Source organism: Adiantum capillus-veneris, chromosome 30, assembly GCF_014529385.1.
Source record: "Adiantum capillus-veneris isolate H3 chromosome 30, ASM1452938v2, whole genome shotgun sequence".
In the NCBI taxonomy this organism is placed as follows: domain Eukaryota; kingdom Viridiplantae; phylum Streptophyta; class Polypodiopsida; order Polypodiales; family Pteridaceae; genus Adiantum; species Adiantum capillus-veneris.
The window spans coordinates 50,697,656-50,719,044 of record NC_140960.1 but is presented as its reverse complement, the minus strand read 5'-3'; the positions used below and the strand labels follow the sequence as shown (position 1 = coordinate 50,719,044).

Sequence of the window (21,389 nt, the reverse complement as noted above, 5' to 3'; positions counted from 1 at the left end):
TGTCATATGAAAGTGAAAGTGACACTGTAGCAGGCTACAAGTTACCCGCCACAAGACCGCTGCCCGTCCCGGAGAGCGGAACTGAAGAACTGAAATATCGGCGATCTACTGTTGGTGGTCGGATAATGGAGGAGGAGGTGGAGGAGGCTGATAGTAAGGTGGGTAAGGAGATGGAGGCCAAGTGTATGGTGAGGGGTAGTGGCCATGAGGAGGGTACATTGGGTATGGAGTAGCCACCCCATGAGCAGCAGGCTGCGTCATGTGAGACGGTTGACTGAGAGTAGGTGGAGCTGTTGGAAACCCAGGAAAAGACTGCGCAGGCTGCGAGGGTGGAACAGGTTGTTGGAATCCCGGGAAGCCGTAGAAGTGTTGAGGAAAGGATGGAGACTGGGAGGGGGAGGCCATAGAGGGACCCTGAAAGTGTGATGAGACCGATCCTGTTGGTTTAGACTCCATTTTGGTAGGATTTGCTTTCTCTGCTATTTGAGAATCCCCTGAATGTGCTTTGGAAACGTCCGTCTGTGTCGGTACCTGTGTTGCCATAGCAGGAACTTGCAACACATAGCAGGAACTTGCTGAGAAACCGGGGTTGTAGTTGTAGCTGTAGCTGTAGCTGTAGCTGGAACTGCCTGTGAAATGGCTACAACTTGGTATTTTGCGCAAGAAGGACATAGTGTATGTACCACCGGAGAGAGGTCCTGAACTGCTGCGGTCATATCATTTGCCTCTTTTAACTGTTTTTGCTGAGTGTGGACAATATGTTTGAGGTCCACTACCTGTTGAGTTAAGATTTTTATGCGATCTTGAGTTGTAGCAATGAAATTGTCCCTATCCATCGCTCGTTGAAGATGCGTTTGCACTTCCCTTGTCATACCGTCATAGCAAGCGCGATGCATACCGTTGGTACCTTGCAATGAGAGGGCTGCATTGATAATCGTCGAAATGGCTCTTCTGTCTACCTCTAAAAGTCTATCGGCCTGAGGCGCAAAAGTATCATACATGTCATGCTTGTCAGATGTAGGCGCCCCAAAGCTAGATGCCCCTGCAGTATCCTTCGGTGCCCCAGCAGCAGTAAGAGTAGTACGTGGTGCTGGCGACACAACTGGAGGTTGTGTTTTAGTGACTGCAACACTACTCACAAGAGGTGGTGTGAAAGTGGAGGTGGCCACAGAAGTGGTAGACATACGCACTGCTGGTGTTGTAGTATGGACGTCCAAGATTTTGACCTGTGATTCTGAGAAAGGTAGTGTTGCCAGCTGCTCAGATGAATCTTTTTGTACCTTTGCCCTCTTGCGCAAGATGCCTTTCCCTTTGGCCATTTTGGAACGTTCTTGCTCTTTTGGATCATCTTGAAGGGTGAGAACTGCTTTTGCATCTGTCTTTTGCTGCATAATCTGTACTACCCAATACATAATAGGTGCTGCATAGCAATTGAACCTTTCCGCTTTGCCTTTACGCTGAGTCCGAAAATGCTTTGCCCTGTCCTGTAGCGCTTTAAACAGCAAATTGTGAAATGGGTATGACAGGCAATGGTAGAGACAAAAAAGAGCATCGCATATTGCTGGAGAACCTGGAGAAGATGGAACCCCTGTTCTTTCAGGTGCTCGCAGTAAAAAATAATACTGTAACACTGAATACAGTTGCTAACTCCTGTGATAGTCTGGATGTGAGTCCAGCAAAAGTTCCTGACAAGCATTTGCAGTTTCTTCTGGTGAGAGATTCGAGAAGGTTTTTGTTGCAGGCAGAGGTGCCAGCACAGTCAATATTCCCATAGCCTGTCCAGCAAAAGTTCCTGACAAGCATTTGCAGTTTCTTCTGGTGAGAGATTCGAGAAGGTTTTTGTTGCGGGCAGAGGTGCCAGCACAGTCAATATTCCCATAGCCTGTCCTATATCCTCCGCTGTAAGTGCAGTATCATTCAGCTTTGGAAAAGTTAGCAAGAGGGAACATAGCTTGGCAGACAAATCGGTCTGAGCCAAATTTTGAAGACCCAAGTGTATCAGTTGCTGTTTGCTGAGAGAACACATCCTTGAGTGCTGGATTCGGAGCTTGTAAATGATATATCATTATTAGAGGTACCTTGGAGAGGGCCCCAGACGGGCGAGGCACCTGGAGAGTGGTGACCCTGTCAGCAGTGACTGACTGGGGCGACTCTTCCTCTGAAAGCTTCTCTGAACTAGGAGTGTAATCTGATTTACTGTCAGAGCTATCCCCAGAGGCCGAGGACTCTTCCTCAGATTGGAGATGCTTTTCTTTATTGCGAGTTCTAACCATCTTTATCAAGTGTGCCTGAGAATCTATACTGATTGATGAGTCCCACTGTAGCAGGAGCAAGGGCGAGACCCACTTCGGTACTGGATGACGGACTGAACAGAGTACCAAGGCTATAATAAAGGCTCTCTGCTTTTCGCGTTGGCTTTTTGCATGTAAAACGTTCTCTCCTCTTCTTTGTTGCTTTTCGCAGGTAAAATATGCCCTTGCTGAGAAGTGAGAAACCGCCCGAATTACGTTTCGCAGATCTGCCGTGCTTGTTTTTTTTTTTTTTTTTTTTTTAAGGCGAAGGGTGAGGGGCGAGGGGAGGAAGGGCTAGGTCTAGGGACCAGGGGCTAGAGGCTAGGGACGAGAGACTAGGGGCTAGGGGCGAGGGCGAGAGGGTGAAGGGGAGGGCTAGGGCTAGGGCTAGGGGCGAGGGGATGGACAAGGCGAGAGGGTGAGGGGGGCTAGGGCAAGCGGCGAGGGGCTAGGGGCTAGGGGCGAGGGAATAGGGGTTGAGGGCGAGGGGCTAGGGGGCGAGGGAGAGAGGGTGAGGGTCTAGGGGCGAGGGATAAGGGGCGAGCTAGGGCGAGAGAAGAGGGGCTAGGGGGCGAGGGCGAGAGGGTGCGGGTCTAGGGTCGAGGGGCTAGGGCAAGGAATAGGGGGTGAGGGTGGTTGAGAGGGGGCGAGGGTGAGGGGGTGAGGGGCTAGGGGCGAGCAAATAGGGGGTGAGGGCGAGGGGCGAGGGATAAGTTAGGTCAAGGGCGAAGCAGGCCAAGGCTAGGGCGAGGGTGGGAGTAAGGTCAAGGCTAGGGCCTAGGGCCTAGGGCCTAGGGCGAGGGGATAGGGAAAGCACTAGGGCTAGGATTAGGGCTGGGGGTTGACAGGATAGACAAAGTCGAGGGTAGAAAAAATAACGAGGGACTTTTAACACGTAGGAACTATCCCAGAGATCTTAAAGATTTAGCGACGACCAATACATAGACTTGATTAATAGAAAGCATGGATAATTTCGAGGTACTGAGAAAGAATGAGCAGTGGCAGATAAAACGCGAAGTACTTTCATAAATACCGCACTCAATGATACAAAGGCATTTATGCATATCAAAGAACTGTGATTCACTTGAGAGGCAAAAGTTGAGAAAAGGTACTGTGTCGAGATTGAGGACTGAGGGGATTTGGTTATGTCCAAGACCGACAGGGATTGAAGACAGAGAGAGTGAAGGATAGAGTTGATCCAAATCCAGAATCAAACCTATGAGCTTAATAGAGTCTGCAGAAGGAGAGTTGTCTAAGGAGAGGGTCTAAGAGATAAGATAAAACGGAACAGCAAGATGCGGAAGATAGTGATTCCGAGGCTATTTAAAGGTTCAGGAGTCGGCGAAGCTCAATACTTGATTGTCGCGCAGTTAGACCCTTGAGCGGCTTCTTAAGCATGATAGCATTTGATCCGAGATCCATTGACTAAAGACAGAGAAACTCCTTCGAGAGTGGCTAATTGTACAGCGCCGTGGGGTACAATCTCCATCACCTTATATGGTCCTTGCCATGATGGGACCAACTTCTTTGCTTTTTTCAGAAACTTGGCCTGATAAAGTAGCACCAGTGCTCCTTGCGTTATTTGCGGCTTCCTGAGATGGCAATCATGCCAGGCTTTACGACGAAGCTGCTCTGCTTCTAGAGCCGGTGAAGCCAAACCTCAGCTTTCCTCCAAAAGGAAAAAACGAGAGACAGATGCCGACCCCAAATGGCCAAGAACGTTCCAAAATGGCCAAAGGGAAAGGCATCTTGCGCAAGAGGGCAAAGGTACAAAAAGATTCATCTGAGCAGCTGGCAACACTACCTTTCTCAGAATCACAGGTCAAAATCTCGGACGTCCATACTACAACACCAGCAGTGCGTATGTCTACTACTTCTGTGGCCACCTCCACTTTCACACCACCTCTTGTGAGTAGTGTTGCAGTCACTAAAACACAACCTCCAGTTGTGTCGCCAGCACCACGTACTACTCTTACTGCTGCTGGGGCACCGAAGGATACTGCAGGGGCATCTAGCTTTGGGGCGCCTACATCTGACAAGCATGACATGTATGATACTTTTGCGCCTCAGGCCGATAGACTTTTAGAGGTAGACAGAAGAGCCATTTCGACGATTATCAATGCAGCCCTCTCATTGCAAGGTACCAACGGTATGCATCGCGCTTGCTATGACGGTATGACAAGGGAAGTGCAAACGCATCTTCAACGAGCGATGGATAGGGACAATTTCATTGCTACAACTCAAGATCGCATAAAAATCTTAACTCAACAGGTAGTGGACCTCAAACATATTGTCCACACTCAGCAAAAACAGTTAAAAGAGGCAAATGATATGACCGCAGCAGTTCAGGAACTCTCTCCGGTGGTACATACACTATGTCCTTCTTGCGCAAAATACCAAGCTGTAGCCATTTCACAGGCAGTTCCAGCTACAGCTACAGCTACAGCTACAACTACAACCCCGGTTTCTCAGCAAGTTCCTGCTATGTGTTGCAAGTTCCTGCTATGGCAACACAGGTACCGACACAGACGGACGTTTCCAAAGCACATTCAGGGGATTCTCAAATAGCAGAGAAAGCAAATCCTACCAAAATGGAGTCTAAACCAACAGGATCGGTCTCATCACACTTTCAGGGTCCCTCTATGGCCTCCCCCTCCCAGTCTCCATCCTTTCCTCAACACTTCTACGGCTTCCCGGGATTCCAACAACCTGTTCCACCCTCGCAGCCTGCGCAGTCTTTTCCTGGGTTTCCAACAGCTCCACCTACTCTCAGTCAACCGTCTCACATGACGCAGCCTGCTGCTCATGGGGTGGCTACTCCATACCCGATGTACCCTCCTCATGGCCACTACCCCTCACCATACACTTGGCCTCCATCTCCTTACCCACCTTACTATCAGCCTCCTCCACCTCCTCCTCCATCATCCGACCACCAACAGTAGATCGCCGATATAGGTGGTCGGCAAGGACATGATGTTTGCCGGGCCTGAGTACCACTTCGAAATCGAACTCTTGAAATGAGAGTAGCCATCGCCATACTCTACCTGCAACCTGCGTCTTGTTGAGCAGATATCGCAGGGCATAGTGATCAGTAATAACTGTGAAGTGGACCCCTCATAAGTAGTGCCGAAATTTTTGCAGAGCATACACAATAGCTTAACCTTCCCTTTTTGTGGTGCTATAGTTGCACTCTGCCTTGGTGAGTAGGAGACTTGCATAGTGAACAGGGCGATCCAGGTTATACTCCTTACTAGGTTGAGTCAGCACCGCACCCACAACCAGTTGACTGGCATCTGTATGCACATGAAAGGTGAGAGACCAATCGGGAGCTACTAAGATAGGTGCTTCAGTGAGACATTTTTTAAGGTATGCAAAAGCTTCAGCCTCTGCCTTTGACCATTGAAAGGGACAGCAGCACTGGTTAGGCGGGTCAGGGGTTGAGCCACCTGTGCATACATGCGTATAAACCTGCGATGATACCCTATGTGGCCTACAAAGCTCTGTACCCCTATTGGGTTGATGGGAGGTGGTAACGTTAAGATTGCCACAATCTTCTCTGGGTCAGGCGCTAAACCTTTAGCAGACACCACATGGCCTAGAAGTGTGCCTTCAGTAACCAAAAAATGACATTTGTTAGGATTTAGCTTTAGGCGTGCCTCTCTACACCTGAGGAAGACAGAAGAGAGCTGAGCGAGGTGTTCCTCTAGGTTTTCCACTGGGGTTGAACATTGAGCACCTGAGAAGATCGAAAAATCGTCCATGAAGATGTGAAGATGATCCGTGAGCAGAGGACAAAAGATGAGATATACCGCCCTATTGAAAGAAGGTGAGGCATTTTTCAACCCAAAAGACATTCGAGTGTAGATAAAAATACCCCAGGGAGTCACAAAGGCCGTTTTCAGCTGATGACCTGGATGGATGCCCAACTGATTGTATCCACTAAACCCATCCATGAAACTGTACAATACATGCCCTGCTACATCTTCAAGCACACGCTCAGTGAAAGGTGTTGGGAAACCATCTTGGATACTTACCTTATTCAGAGCACGGTAATCGACGCACACACGGATTTTGTTGAATTGCTTCTTAGGCGCTATCACCATGGGTGATAACCACTCAGAGTGCTCCACAGGTACTATGATCCCTGCTTCTTGCATTTTTCTAACTCTGCCTTGACCGCCTCAGCATACTTTGGGTTGAGCTTGTAAGCTCGGCCTCTTTTACAGGCTTAGCCCCTTCAATCAGAGGTATAGTGTGGACACCCAATTCTGGTGGAATCCCCTCTAAATCCTTGTAGGACCAAGCAAAAACATCTTTAAAGAATGTATGAAAGAGACTACCTGATTGAGTAATGCGGGATGCTCCCATAACCAAGCTGCTAATAGTACATGCTGAGGGTTGTCAGGATCTCCCAGGTTGACTTCTCTGACCGGGTCTGGGGTTGCAGCTAGAGAGGGTGCTACTGAAGATGAGAGGTGAGCTGCCTCTTGGAGCTTCAAGACATCATGTGCAGGTGTTTGATCGATTGGAAACTCTGCATACTCTTCTTGTAGCCATCCCTGGGGGAGCTCCTCGAAGGGTAAATCTTCAGATGCAGACGACATGACAGAGTGCTTTTGAAGGAGATCCGACTTGGGAGATGCTCCAGGAAGGGGGAAATCTTTGCCTAGTGCATGCAGAGGAGATTTCTTCCCCCTTCGGTGATGTGTTATAGGTTCCCCAAGACCGAGGGCTTCCATCAACGGGTCATTCGACGCATGAGAATTTGGGGCTGACACACTTACTTCTGCGACTACTGTACTTTCTGCTGTAGGACTTTGGACATCAGTGTCCTCCTGAGGATTTTGAAGAGAGAGTGTTACTAGCGGCACAGGTAAGTTTTGAGTAGAGACCATGTAGCATGGCATCGAAGTGGTAGCTTCCAACCACTGTAGCAGGTCCTCGTCAGACCCGTCAGGTGGGATGGGCTGCTCAGGGTCGGGGTTGGACTGTACTGTCAATGAGCTGTGCTGAGCCACTGGATCCATCCCTCCTTCAAGCCGGATTGGTTGCATTTGGGAGCCAGGAGTGTGTATCCACATGGCGTCGTTTCCCCAATCATGAAGTGCCTTAGTATGCCGCAACCATGGTCTACCAATCAGCAAGGGAAATCCTCCCTCCACCTGAGGAAGACTAACCACCACAAAATCCAAGCTAAATGTGAAGTCTTGTACCTTCAAAGGCACCTTCTCTACTATGCCCACAGGATAGACTGTCCTCTGGTCTGCCAATGTAACAGTGAACGGAGCAGGGCGAGTAGGCTGCAGACATAAGGCTGACATGGTAAATTTAGGCATTAGATTGATTCCAGACCCACCATCCACTATAACGCCTGAGAATGACTGCCCAAGAATAGATACAGTAAGACGTGGACTTTTATAGTCGGTGAGGGGAGCAGCTGGATATGAAATCATGTAGGACTCCAGGGGCTGCACAAGTAGGTGCCCGCCACTAGGCCCTGTACCAGGGAACAAAGTTTGAATTATTGAGAGGGTGTCACTTCTAAGAGTTGCATCTAGCCGAAGCATCTCATAAAGAGATACTTGCTGAAAGGTGTTCTTCAGGATTGCTTCCGCAGTGGGCCTAGCTTCTACAACCTGGGGCTCCTCGGAAATTTTGACCTGTTGCAAGTCAGCTACTGCTGCCAGGAAGGCTCCATCAATGTCCGTAAGCATAGAGATCGGCCTATTCTTTGCACCATTTAAGGTGCGACATTTTGAACAAGTTGCTGAAGTGTTGGACCGGATGGTCCAGTTGGCAAACTTAATCCCAGGGCTGCTCTTTGTGCTCGAGTGAGCACCCCAGTAGGCTCTGCTGCTTGTTGTGGCTGAACTGTATGTGTAGCAGGTGCTGGCTGAGGGGTGGTGTTCACTGTGATTAAATTGATTTTCGGGAATGTAAACTCTTGTTGATTTTGATTTGGGCCTGAAGATGAGGATGCCCTTTTGGGACAATCTTTACTGTAGTGGTCCTTAGACTCCGGACAATGTCTACAAGGAGGAGACCCTTCAGGTAAAGGACACTTACTTTGGTAATGCCCATATTCACCGCATCTGTAGCATAGGATTGGCCGATTAGACGGACGAAACGGGGGACGAGGTGGTCCCTGCTCTTGTTGTTGCATGGTGCTGGAGGCTGAGGTGTAGAAACTTTGAAGAACTGAGGGAGTACTGGCATGATAAAAGCTATGGGGTGCAAAGTTGTTGTGCATACCTTGCTGCATAGGGGGTGTTGTCAGCAGAGGAGGCAACAGGTTTTGATGGCCGTAGGGTGAGACCATGTTGGATGCAGGTGCTATCCCTTGTTGGAGAGAAGGACCTAGATTTTGTTGTATTTGCCGCAATCCTTTGATATAGTAACAATCCTTATCTTCGTGCCCAGATTTTTCGCAGAAGTGGCAATAAGCCTGAAGGGGACAGTCCTGTGGAGGATGTCCAGGAGAGCGACAAGAGCTGCACCATACCATAGCTTTGGTCTCCTGCTGAGACCGAAGCTCTTCTAGTTCTCTTTTGATTTGATCGAAAGCCTCCAGGTGCGATGGTTTTTTGTGTCTCAGAGAGATTGATTTCTCTTCTTGGAGGACGCGTTGTAGTTTGAGGGCTTCGAGTTCCCTGCGCAAGGAAGTCAAAGGATCAGCAAGACTTCCTTCGGAGAACACACAGGGAGTATCTAGGTGAGGAGAGTTGTTGAACAGCTTCCTAGCCCCCTCTATTCTAGTAGCAGCTGCGATGAATTCCTCCTGAGTGGCGTCAGGTCGGAGGCTCTCCCGGAGTTTTTGCTGAGAGGTTTTTGGAAGCGCCTTCTCCACCCACTTCTTAACCATGAATTCACCGGGTTGTTGGGGAAGCTTGGAAACCAGAGACTTGGTTTTGGTCATAAGCTCCGCAAAAGTCTCCTCTGGCTGGAGCACCATGTTGGCCAACTCATCCAACACTTTCTCTTGGTAGTCGCCCAGCCTGAAAGCTGCACAGAACTGTTGTCTTAAGTCTGCCCAAGTTGCAAAACGATTCTCTGCAAACTGGCTGTACCATTTGTCTGCTAAGCCGTCCAAGGTGGAAGGAAAAAGTACCAGATAAGCATCTTCCCTGTTAAGACCACGTCCTCTACAGAGAGATACGAACCTCCGTGCATGGTCGTCCGCATCTTCCAAGGAGAGTCCTTTAAAGGTGGGGAACTTGATGTTTACCTTGGCCAACACGCTAGCCAACGCCTCCATGGCCCCTTGTTGTAGCAGAATAAGAGAGCATTACTAGAGAAGGTGATCTGGAGGATGTGGAACCTGATGAAGGAATGGGGAATGAAGGAATGGGAGATGAAGGAATGGGGGATGGCGTATGTGGAGGTAAGGTTGATGAGGTTAATGGACTTCTACTAGATACCACCGGGCGTCTTCTGTTATAGTGCTTCAGAGGGCTCAATAGTGCGCTTTGACGCTCAACTGACCGCCTTGTATGTGTCATGCAATGAACAGTGAAGAGACCAGGTCTAACATAGAACAAGTGAGGATAGTGGCTAGACAACCTGGTCCAGGACCAGTGACTAGACCACCTAGCTGGCAGAACGAGGAGGGCTGGACCAGGGCGAGGACTAGACCACGACCAAAGACCAAGGACCAGGGGCGAGGACTAGGACGAGGACCAGGACTTGGACCAGGGCGAGAGAGACCAGACTTGCAGACTATCTACACAGTGTAAGCAAGTGTGCAGAGCCAGGTAACAACCGATTAGCTTCACAATTCTATCTCCACAAGAGTGAGACTTCCTTTGAGGTCCCATCGTGATCGCCAAAATGAGAGCACCTGTAGCGCGCATAACATGTCGTGCTCGATAACGTGTCGTGCTCTCTACATTGGGTGGTCCTCGGTGCAATGTGCGTGACAATCTCACTCAAACAGACTAAATCTCCCTCAAACAGATGAACAGAAAGGAAACAATAGACGTCAACAGAGCTCGCAAAGACACAACAGCAGACCAGAACATATGACTCGACTATCTCAAAGACTGATACAGACTCTGGCGTGGCAGCACACTCAGCTCCAGCACAGGACTCTCAGGTACAATGGGGGTGTCGAGGCTCAGATGTGCCGGGATGGTGCAGACGTGCTCTGTGTAAAGACCCACTCTAGACGACTACTACGTACGAAGATAATCCCACTGGCCCAAAACGACTACTCATATGTACAATCATCAAGAGCCACCAACGGCTCATAAGAACAAGTGCGGCCGAAGAAGAGGGCATTTTTGGCTCGCCTAGAGCAGGATCTATACCAGCTATTCTTGAGTCAGGACTCACATGAGGCATGCGGCTCTTTCATGAGCACTCCCCCCCCTGCCATCACTTCTACAGAGGCCTGGGGCCAGTATGCATCATCTCTGTACACAGTTCCCAAGCAACCCCCCCTTCCCGACACTCCGATCCATGCCCACACACGTGTGTTTTTTTCACCGCTGAGATGGTGAGGAAGGCCATTGATACGATGGGGATTGGGAGAGCATATGATCATGATGGCTTAGTGGCTGAGCATTTCACGCATACCAGAGAGTTACTAGTAGAGCTTCTAGCAGTTATGTTTAACCGTGCCTATCTACTATTGTACCTATCATCAAGGCGGGAGGCCCTATGGAGCCTGGGAATTAACGCACTATCATGATTGGACACACATTGGCACGATTGTACGCATCTAGCAGCTGAGTAGATGGGCAGAGATATCCACACCGATTCACTCCACTATTGGGGTGAAGCAGGGCTGCCCGCTCTCTCCTACTCTATTTGGTATGTATGTGGATGAGGTTTCTGACTACATTGAGAGAGATGGTGATAGAGGTGCACAGCTGGCAGGGACATGGATTCCACTATTGTTATACGCTGACGATATTGTGTTGATCTCCGACTCTCCCGAGGGGATGCAACGTCACTTGGATGCTCTGCATAGGTTTTCCCAGGAAAGCGGTTTGTCCGTCAACCTTGGTAAAGCCAAGGTCATGGTATTTAATACCACCCCACAGTGGATCAGGAGGTCAGCGCCAGCATTCACATACGGCCAGCAGAAGGTGGAGTATACAGATGCTTACACTTACCTTGGAGTGGTATTTAGTGGGCCAGCATTTTCATTAAGGAGGGCAGCAGAGACTAGATTGACCAAAGCCCATGCAACATTGGGTAGATTGGAAAGGATGTATGTGTTCACAGGTTCAGTTTCAGGAGCCTCGGACGAAGCTCTGGATCTTTGACACTTTGGTGGCTTCTGCATTGCTTTACGGAGCTGAGATTTGGGGACCTTCACTGGATCATCACGAGAGGACAGGCCGCAATGATGGATGGGGGGACATGGAGAAGTCTCTAGTCTCTATGATCTCGCGGCACATTAGAGCCAAGGCTTCAGTACCACATGCTATTGTACGAGCAAAGCTAGCTGCCCCCCCACTAGTGGTTGAGGCGCTCACCAGATTTGTCTCCTTCATACACCGCATGTGGGAACTTCCCAAAGACAGATACGCAAGCCTTGCACTTGAGTCCTCTCGACATTTAGCCATGCAGGGAGATACAGCGTGCTGTATTGGGGAGATGACATCATGGTTTCAGGCACATGGGTTCAGCATAGACAGATTGCCTCCCTTCCAATACTCATTGGATGCGCCCTCTCTGACTCTTACACAGTCCGAGATCACCAGGCTCATTCGCCAGGACTTGACTCAACTAGACACCAAGAGGACATGGATACAGTCAGCACAGGCGCTGGGCACAAAGATGGCTTTCTACAGAGCATCTCCTCCAGCTTATGAAGGATGGTTTTGTGACAAGGCCCAGATACATGGACACCCACTTGTCTCATGGGATACGATGTGCTATTGGCCAGATACGCACATCCTCACCAGCCTGCAGATCAAGACTGGGAGATACAGCGGAGTCCCTGTGTTACCAGCAGAGGTCAAGACATGCCCCCTGTGTGACATCGAGCCTGAGACAGAGTTGCACTACACATGCCACTGCCCCGTCTACTACGAGATACGAGGCCGCTTCCATTGCTTGTTCAGAGAGGGCTTTGGACCATTCTCTAGAGTCATGCAGTACGAGGATCAGAGACGCCTGGGTTTGTTTTTGCTTGAGCTGCGCAGACAGAGAGAGCCTGATAAGAGGAGAGGCTAGCCAGTCGCAGAGACACATCACAGACTTCTTTAGAGCTGCCACACTGGACACCCGGAGGAGTTACTACCACAGCAGAGCTCATCGCCTCACACTAGAGGAACACTGATCGACCGAGCAACTAAGCTGGGGAGATCCGGACGCCCACGAATGCGGAGGACTACACAGCGTCGACGGAGGCTGCATCAGAGGATTCGGATCACTTTGGCTCGACATGCACGACGCCCGATCAGACTCCTGACCATGGAGGAGATTGATGAGATCCGCCAGCGACCGATGCTGCATCTCCTGTGATCTAGCTATCCCAGCTAGCTGTTTAGCTGCTTAGTTCACACCTAGCAGTTCAAGATTCCACGGTATTTTATTTTGGCATTTTGTCATTTCTGTCATTTTGTCATCTTGTTACTCTGACTTTGTATCAGATCCACCACATTTAACTTTCTGGTCTCATAGGTCACTCTGGCCTTTTGAAGACATTAATATAACATTTCATTTCATTTCTCTCTCTCTCTCTCTCTTGCCCCACCCCCTTGCCCCTACCCACCACCCTCACCCCCTCTCAGGCTCCCCCCTACCCACCCCCTCTCACCCTCGCCCCTACCCACCCCCAAATCCCCTCGCCGGGTTCTTTGAGATGTTCCTCTTGGCTAGCTCTCCAATTATCTAGGACGGAGGCTAAAAGTTCTTGGGGTGCATTTCATTGCTCTGGCCTACTGCCGATTTTGGGCTCATGCTCAGAATTTGGTTTGTACTCATGCTCAGAAATTTGTGAGTTCTTTATTGCAAGCCTTTTCACTACATATCGCCAGTCTACATCTGAAGAAGATATGCTGCTAACATGCATCCTCTTTACTTGTTGATCATCTGGCACGCTCTGTGTTAGAGCCCTGAGGCGTGCATACACCATAGTGTGACCTCCTTGCTGCATTGATAATGCTGCCCTCACAACAAGACTCTCAACATAGAGCTGCGCCAGTTGATCCTCTCACCTTCTTCAGCGGCACGTATCACATCATAGTTTTTCAGACATACCTTCAGCTTTGGCCATGATGAGAAGGTCCCCGAGCGAGATGGCATGTGGCGGCAACTACTACAGTGTAACTTGCACAGGGCAGGCAGTTACAATCACAGTTGGTCTTGGGTTCACACTTGGCGGATTCTCACCTGGACTGTAACACATGGCAGAGACACTGGTGGTGATCTAGTGGACACAATTCTAAGTCTGTTGTTGTGCCTTTGAGTTGTTTGTTCCATTGCTATGTTGTGTTTTCTTTCTATAGGAGTGAGGTTTCACGCATATTGCAGTGAAGAGCACCCACTGTAGAGAGCACAACACACTCTTCCTGCTACAGAATGCAATTGTAGGAAAATGGTGCTTACATTCTTTGTGATGAGTGATCTTTTGAGGAGCTTTGTTCCAATCAAACAGCTAGTTTTTCCTAGAATTAACATAGCATTACTAGTTTCATGTCTTTGGCTTTCTGAGGATAGATGGTTGAGCTCAACACAACCTTCTTTAAAAAAAATACCTTGTCAATGAATATTGGCGTCGGCTGCAGATTCCTGCGCGCACAAACGGCGACCACAGCTTCACGCATCACAGTGTAGTCTGGAGCCGGTAGGACCACTCCTGGGAAGAGATCGAGCAGAATCCCTTCAAACAAAGGAATATCATGGGCCAAAAACTTTGGTAAATTGACATCTTTTAATGATTTTAGCATTAGGACTGCCTCTGCCTCTTCAGGGTATTTCTGTTTCAAAGCGCCAGCAGCACGTAAAACTGATATAACTGCTCTCATTCCATAGTCATAATGGTTTTGACTAGATAGCTGTTCGCTGTGAAAAATGGCAAGATTGATACTTAATACAAATATATAGACATGTTCTTTTTGTTACTTTGAATGCCTTAATCCTGAAGATTTTGACTGTCTTATGTTGTTAACCTGCATAGTCGGTAAGTTGCCACCAGCTTTCTTGCAAGTTCCCTAGCCTGAAGGTATCCAAATGAGTAAAGCGTAATCTCAGAAATTAATGCATAATCTGGAACCATCATTGCTACTGTACGGAAAAGCGCCTTCAAGTTGTCAGGTAGCTCTGATCTGCCTGCATAACCTGGGTTCATGGTAATGAAAACACTACATGTAATGCATAGGGACAGCTTTACACCCTCAAATTCAAAAGTCTTCAGATGGGCCGCCTTTGCTCTTTGGATTGTTAGGATTTGTTGAGCAATGACACTAAGGACCTGAAATTTGAAATAAATTTAAAGAAAACCTTGGCACCTACGTACGCTGAAAGAACTGCACCTTGAAAAGTTTGACATGAGACTGTAAAGCAGCAAAGCCCACAAGGTTCAACAAACATGCAATAAAATACCTCAAGATCAATACGATTGAATTCATCAAAGCAAGCCCAAGCACCAGAACTTGCCAAGCCCTTAAAAAATTTTCCCATGGCCAGATAATCCAGTCCATCAGAGCAATTAAAAACTACACATTGCATTGCAATTGCTTTAGCCAGATCCTTTGTAGTCTCTGTCTTTCCAGTACCTACATTTACATATCAAGGAATCAAAAACTGAAAGCAACTGGATGTTCCAGCGACATTTATCATAAGTCTTTTGTAAAGTATAGAGGAAAATAGATTAAGAAATAAACACAGAAGATCTTTTGCAAGATTGAATTCTGTGAACAACACAGAAGCAGACTCCAAGTGAGTCTTGCCCTACTGGAAGGCTACAGGTGCACACTCAGTCCTCACATGTGTAACAAGTATTTAAAACAACAAGAAGAACACAGAAGCAGACTCCAAGTGAGCCTTGCCCTACTGGAAGGCTACAGGTGCACTACTCAGTCCTCACATGTGCAACAAGTATTTAAAACAACAAGTAGGTAGCCTGGTCGCAACATCTGTCTTTAAACTCAACGGTTGCTGAAGGTTTCTTTCTGCCAGACAAAAAAACACAGACGGTGGTGGCTTTTGTTTAAAACCCTGGCTAACCATTTTATTCTTCTTCACAGATAACAAACTTGATTACAATAAAACAAAAGCAGAAGTTAAGGAGGTGCAAACTTTATCTAGGCTGCTCATTTTTGTCGCACAGAAAAAAAAGTGTGTCAAAGAGTGTGTAACTATGAAATGCCACCTCCTCAACTCCTGATGTCACAACTACACCAATTCTCCTCTCAGTTTATGTTCATAATCCACCATACCGCTTCCAAGAATTTTCTGATACTTGAGGAAAATCTACTCATACTCTCAGACATGATGGCCATCATGCCAATGTTTTCTAGGTCCTGCTGGTAGCAAAAGTCCTCAACGTGAGCCCCAATTAACCTCCATTGTTATGTCAGTCTCAAAGAGTAAGTGAACTCTCCGATCGTCCTGTAGCCAACAAAAGGCAATCGGAATCATGAAACTGATATCCCTGAAAGTGGCGAAGGACTTTACAACAAGTTCAACAATCTCCCATGGCCAAAAACAATACCACGGTGTCTACAAAATAGATCTAAGAAAGCCAGCTACAAGGAATTTTGTGATAAGTAAATCAACCATCCAATGATATTGCCATATTGCTTTATCATGCTCAGTAGCACGCCTGCTAAAGGTAAGATCCCATTATCGTTAAATGCATTCTGCAAACCTTGAATGTAAACGGAGTATCCGCTATACCAGTCTCAATCACACTAAAAGCTAACAAAAGGCACTTTATATCATGAAACTATCTGCGAAAGTTTTTGCCAAGAATTTCACAACAAAGGTTGTGGTCACCCATGTCCAAAGACAATTCCATGGTGTCTCCAATATAAGCGTGAGCAAACCAGCTGCAAAATGATTTTATAAAAAGCCATCTACCTATAATGTAATGTACAGCGGATAAGAGTCCCGAGTCTCGGCTAAGCTTTTTCCATTAAACATCTGAAATCCTTCTGCTCCTCGATTGCAACCTGCTTGTGTGCATTCCATGCACAAATATTCGCCTAGGGGGTGTATGAGAAGCTTGTCTAAAACTTCCTGAAAATAAAATGAAGGCTATTTTTACCAACCGGAGTCTGATTACATTCACTGACGACCTATCTCAAGTAGTGTTTCTGTTTAGTTAGTTTCTTCCCTTTTATCCAGACCTTGTATCAGATTCACCGTGATGTAACTCTTTGGTCTCATAGATCATTTTTTCCTTTAGAAGACGTTAGTATAACATTTCATTTTATTTTCATTTCATTTCATTTCTCAGCTAATCATTCCTGAAAAATTCTTTGCTTTATCTCACTAAAGGGTCTTTCACCGTGTAATTAGAACCACCGCATCTAGAAAAGCTTTACCTGGTCCTTGCTTGCATATTCTAACAGAGCAAAACAAATGTAACCATGTTTTGACAGACAAAGACTTGTGAATGATGAAATGCATCTGTTTCCTTCAATGACACAAGAAAACTCATCAAGAAGAAAGCTGGTCTTGTGGATATTTAGAGTGTTTATTCTTATAGTGATACATTAGCAACAATATTTCTACTTCAACTGGTTATACAACTGCAGAGTTTTAGCAGTTTGCATTAATTTCTCTTGCCGCAGATAGCACACATAAATAAGTTGCATTCTATTAAAATTCCTTAAAAGACCAAGGCATCGGACAAACCTGCAGGTCCCTCTGGAGCTCCTCCCAAGTTCAAATGAAGAGCCCCCATTAATGTGCGATAACAACGGTCTGTCAAAGGTGTTATGACCAGACGGCTACTGTTTCCCAAGTATTCAAAGGCATAATTTTGTGATGCATTTATCATTCTTACCACTACTACATTATTTTCATATCCATACCTGCAAGGAAGAGGAAAAGTCTATGTAAAAATTATGTATAGTAATGAATAAAAAATCTTTCAATAAGTGTGCTTGCAATATCTAGAAGGATCAAAAGCTGCCAACATGTGCCTATAGTTAATTTTGTTCTAGATATACCAGTAGTCTAGTGGATTTGCTTGGTGTGAGGGGGTAACCCTATCCCTCTATTTATGATCGCATGATCCATACATGGGATAATATGATGATGTGTAGCCATAGCACATGGCTTAGGAGATCAGTCAAAAGTAGAATCACCCAACTTTAGAGATGCATGCAAGGAGGCATCAAATTAGCACCCACGAGTCCTCTAGGAACGATCCCATTTCTGCAAGATCATCCGACTACATCCTACGAGCGGGAGGGGTAGGAGCAGACCTAGCAGGTACCATAGTCCACATTATACTATGCTAATGACATTGTACTGATTTTAGAGTCACCACAGGGCCTACAGAGCCATCTAAGAGCTTTAGATGAGTTTTGTACAGACAGGGGACTCACAGTGAATCTTGGAAAAACCAAGATCATGATTTTCCACATCTTTAGAGCAGTCCGACGGGCAACCACATTTACAGCAGAAGGAGGACCAGTAGAGGTGGTCACCTCCTACATCTACCTGGGAGTCACATTCACCAGCAGACAGGGACCCTTCTCCATGGCACAAGCTGCCACTGACAAACTCACCAGAGGATATGTAGCATTGGCCATGCTAGAGTGGAGATGCCATCAGGCAAACTTTCAGGAGCCCCGCATGGAGGGGTGGCTATTCCACACATTAGTCACTCCAGCCCTAATGTCTCCAGCAGCAGTGTGGGCACCCACCCGGATTGACAGATAGCCAATGGGCACGGATTTACAGACCATAGATCTATATGATTTCTCGCCTATTTCGAGGCAAGCACGCAGTGCCACCAGACATCATTAGGGCAGAGCTTGCCACCCCCCCATAGTAGTGGAGGCACTCTTCCAGACGGTCTGCTTCATCTAGAGAGTGAGGGAGCTCCCGATCGACAGACTCACACGGCGAACATTTGGGTCAGCCATACAGATATCGAAGGCTGAATACAATAGTGCATGGTACACACAGATTAGAGCATGGTTCACAGCACACGGCCTTGACCTAGAGAGTTTTCCACCTTTCCAATATGGCCCCAACTCCCCTCAGCTTCATCTCTCACGTAGTGAGAGAAACATAGTTATCCGACAAGCTCTCTAGCAGCTCTATATGAGATAGACTTGGATCACACCTCCCCTCTGGCGGAAGATGTCACACTACAGAGACCATTTTCTTACCATACTGGAGGACAGGTTCAAACAATGACCATGTCATATGGACACCTACATGCCACATAGCTCATGTGTGGCAATTGGTCAGCTCAGAGTTTCATCACACAGACTAGAGATCAAGGTGGGGTGAGCTCATGACATTACCAGGGAGGAGAGAGTGTGTAGAGCATGCAGAGAGGAAGTGGAGAGTGAGGAGCATTTTGTTTGGAGATGCAGAGCTTATTCGGATATCAGAGGCCGATACGAGCCCCTATTCAGAGGACAACCTACCTTCCAAGATATCATGGACTCTCGAGATCAGAGACAGCTAGGGCGCTACTTGCTAGAGATATAGAGGCACACAAAAACACTTCTGTAGCCACCTACAGAGAACAGGGGAGGGGGAGACGGACATAACTTACAGATTTCTTTCAGAGATACACCCCTTCTACTCCCAAACCCACCAAGGGGAGTGACCCTTCAGAAGGCTGAGGCGAACTGGGCTAGACGCCGCCCACGGGCTACCAGAGGCCAAGCTCCACTGCAAACAGATCAAGGAGATACGGACTCGAGCACATCGCACAGCTGAGGAGAGACAAGGGACATACACACATGTATGCTTGATTTGTTTCATAGGCCAACTTCGGCCTCACATAGACGTTAAAAAGATTTCTTTCTTTCTCTCTCTCTCTCTTACTATATTGAGAGAGATGGTGATAAAGGTGCACAGTTGGAAGGGACATAGATTCTGTTATTGTTATATGCTGATGATATTGTGTTGATCTCCGACTCAGCGGAGGGGATGCAACATCACTTGGATGCTTTGCATAGGTTTTCCCATGAGAGTGGTTTGTCTGTCAACCTTGGTAAAACCAAGGTTATGGTGTTTAATACCACCCCACAGTGGATCAGGAGGTCAGCACCCGCATTCACATATGACCAGGAGACAATGGAGTATACAGATGCTCACACTTACCTTGGGGTGGTCTTTCGTGAACCAGCATTTTCATTGAGGAGAGAAGCAGAGACCAGACTGACCAGAGCGTATGCAGCATTTGGTAGATTGGAGAGGATGTGCTCATAGTTTCTGTTTCAGGAACCTCGGACGAAGCTCTCGCTCTTTGACACTTTGGTGGCTTCTGCATTGCTCTATGGGGTTGAGATATCGGGGCCTTCATTGGACCATCATGGGAGGTCGAGTCGCACTGATGGATGGGGGACATGGCGAAGCCTCTGGTCTCTATGATCTCGCGGCTTATTAGAGCCAAGGCTTTAGTACCACGTAACATTATCCAAGCAGAGCTAGCTGCCCCCCCCCACTAGTGGTTAAGGTGCTCACCAGATCAGTCTCCTTTATACACTGTCTGTGGGACCTTCCCAAGCACTTGAGTCCTCTCGACAGTTAGCCGTGCAGGGATACAGCATGCTGGTATGGAGAGATGACATCATGGTTTCAGGCACATGGGTTTAGCATGGACAAATTGCCCTGCTTCCAGTACTCATTGGAAGCACCGTCTCTGACTATTACACAGTCCGAGATCACCAGGCTCATCCGCCAAGACCTGACTCAGTTAGACACCAGGAGGACATGGATACAGCCGGCACTGGAGCTCGGCACGAAGATGGCTTTCTATAGAGAGCATCTTCTCCAGCTTACAGAGCACGGCTTTGTGACAAGACCCAGATACATGGACACCCACTTGTCTCACGAAATCAAGGTAGCTAGGTACGTCATGTTCAGTACAAATTCAGTACGTAAGGTACGTAGTACAGAATGGATTGAGTTTTTCGGTACGTAAAAATTCATCCTTTTTATCAATATCAAAAAGCCTAAAACTGAGAGTACTTCATACCTTTACTTATGTATTCACCAAGACTTCAAATAAAGACTAGAGTCCACGACTCTAGTCGAACAGTGAAAACACAAAGCTGATCAATGTCTAGAGCTAAACAGTGTCAATGTCTCATGTCTTGGTCTCATAAAACTAAGAGCATAAAAAAAAAGTACATAATGATAATCCAAGACTGAAGTATAAAGTCTTGACTCTAATAAGTTCTGCAAACCTCACAATGCACGATTTTTTTTCTTTGAAAAAAATTATCTTTACGGATCCCTATCCATACGTACGGATTTGTAATGTATGGCTGTACTGTACGGACCTATTCGTACAACGTACGGATGCAACCTTGCATGAAATACGATGTGCTATTGGGTAGATATGCAAATCTTCACACAAGCTTCGAATCGATCCTCGGAAATATAACGGAGTGCCAACAGAGGCCAAGACATGCCCCCTGTGTCACATGGAGCTGGAGATAGAGTTTCACTACACATGCCACTGCCCAGTCTAGTATAAGATACGAGGCCGCTTCCACTGCTTGTTCAGAGAGGGCTTTGGAACACTCTCTAGAGTCATAGGGTACAAGGACCAGAGATGCCTGGGATTGTTTTTGCTCGAGCTGCGCAGACAGAGAGAGAGCCTCATGAGAGGAGAGGCTAGCCCGTCTCAGAGACGGATCACAGACTTCTTTAGAACAGACACTGGAAACTCGGAGGAGCTACCACCACAACAGAGCCCACATTCTTCTCGCACCAGAGGCACGCTCATCGACCGAGCTATTGAGATCCAGACACCCACGACTGCGGAGGACTACACAACATTGACGGAGGCTGCATCAGAGGATTCGGATCACTTTGGCCCAACATGCACGACGCTCGGTCAGACTACTTACCATGGAGGAGATTAATGAGATCTGCCAGCGATCGATGTTGGATCTCTTGTGATTTAGCTCTTTCTGAGGATACACCCACACTGTG

General features: G+C 47.4%; 1 protein-coding gene across 21 annotated transcripts in view; it reads right to left on the bottom strand.

Annotated features, from left to right (window-relative positions):
* Positions 1-21,389, bottom strand: part of LOC147417935 (uncharacterized) — a 260,362-nt gene that overhangs the window by 69,591 nt on the left and 169,382 nt on the right. For all 21 annotated transcript variants that reach the window (XM_086506524.1, XM_086506523.1, XM_086506516.1 and 18 more), the window contains 4 exons: positions 17,109-17,287; positions 14,850-15,022; positions 14,417-14,718; positions 14,003-14,309 (listed from right to left, as the gene is read on the bottom strand). In XM_086506524.1, coding sequence (XP_086362650.1) covers positions 14,003-14,309; positions 14,417-14,718; positions 14,850-15,022; positions 17,109-17,287 — 961 coding nt within the window. The remainder of the gene's footprint in view (positions 1-14,002; positions 14,310-14,416; positions 14,719-14,849; positions 15,023-17,108; positions 17,288-21,389) is intronic.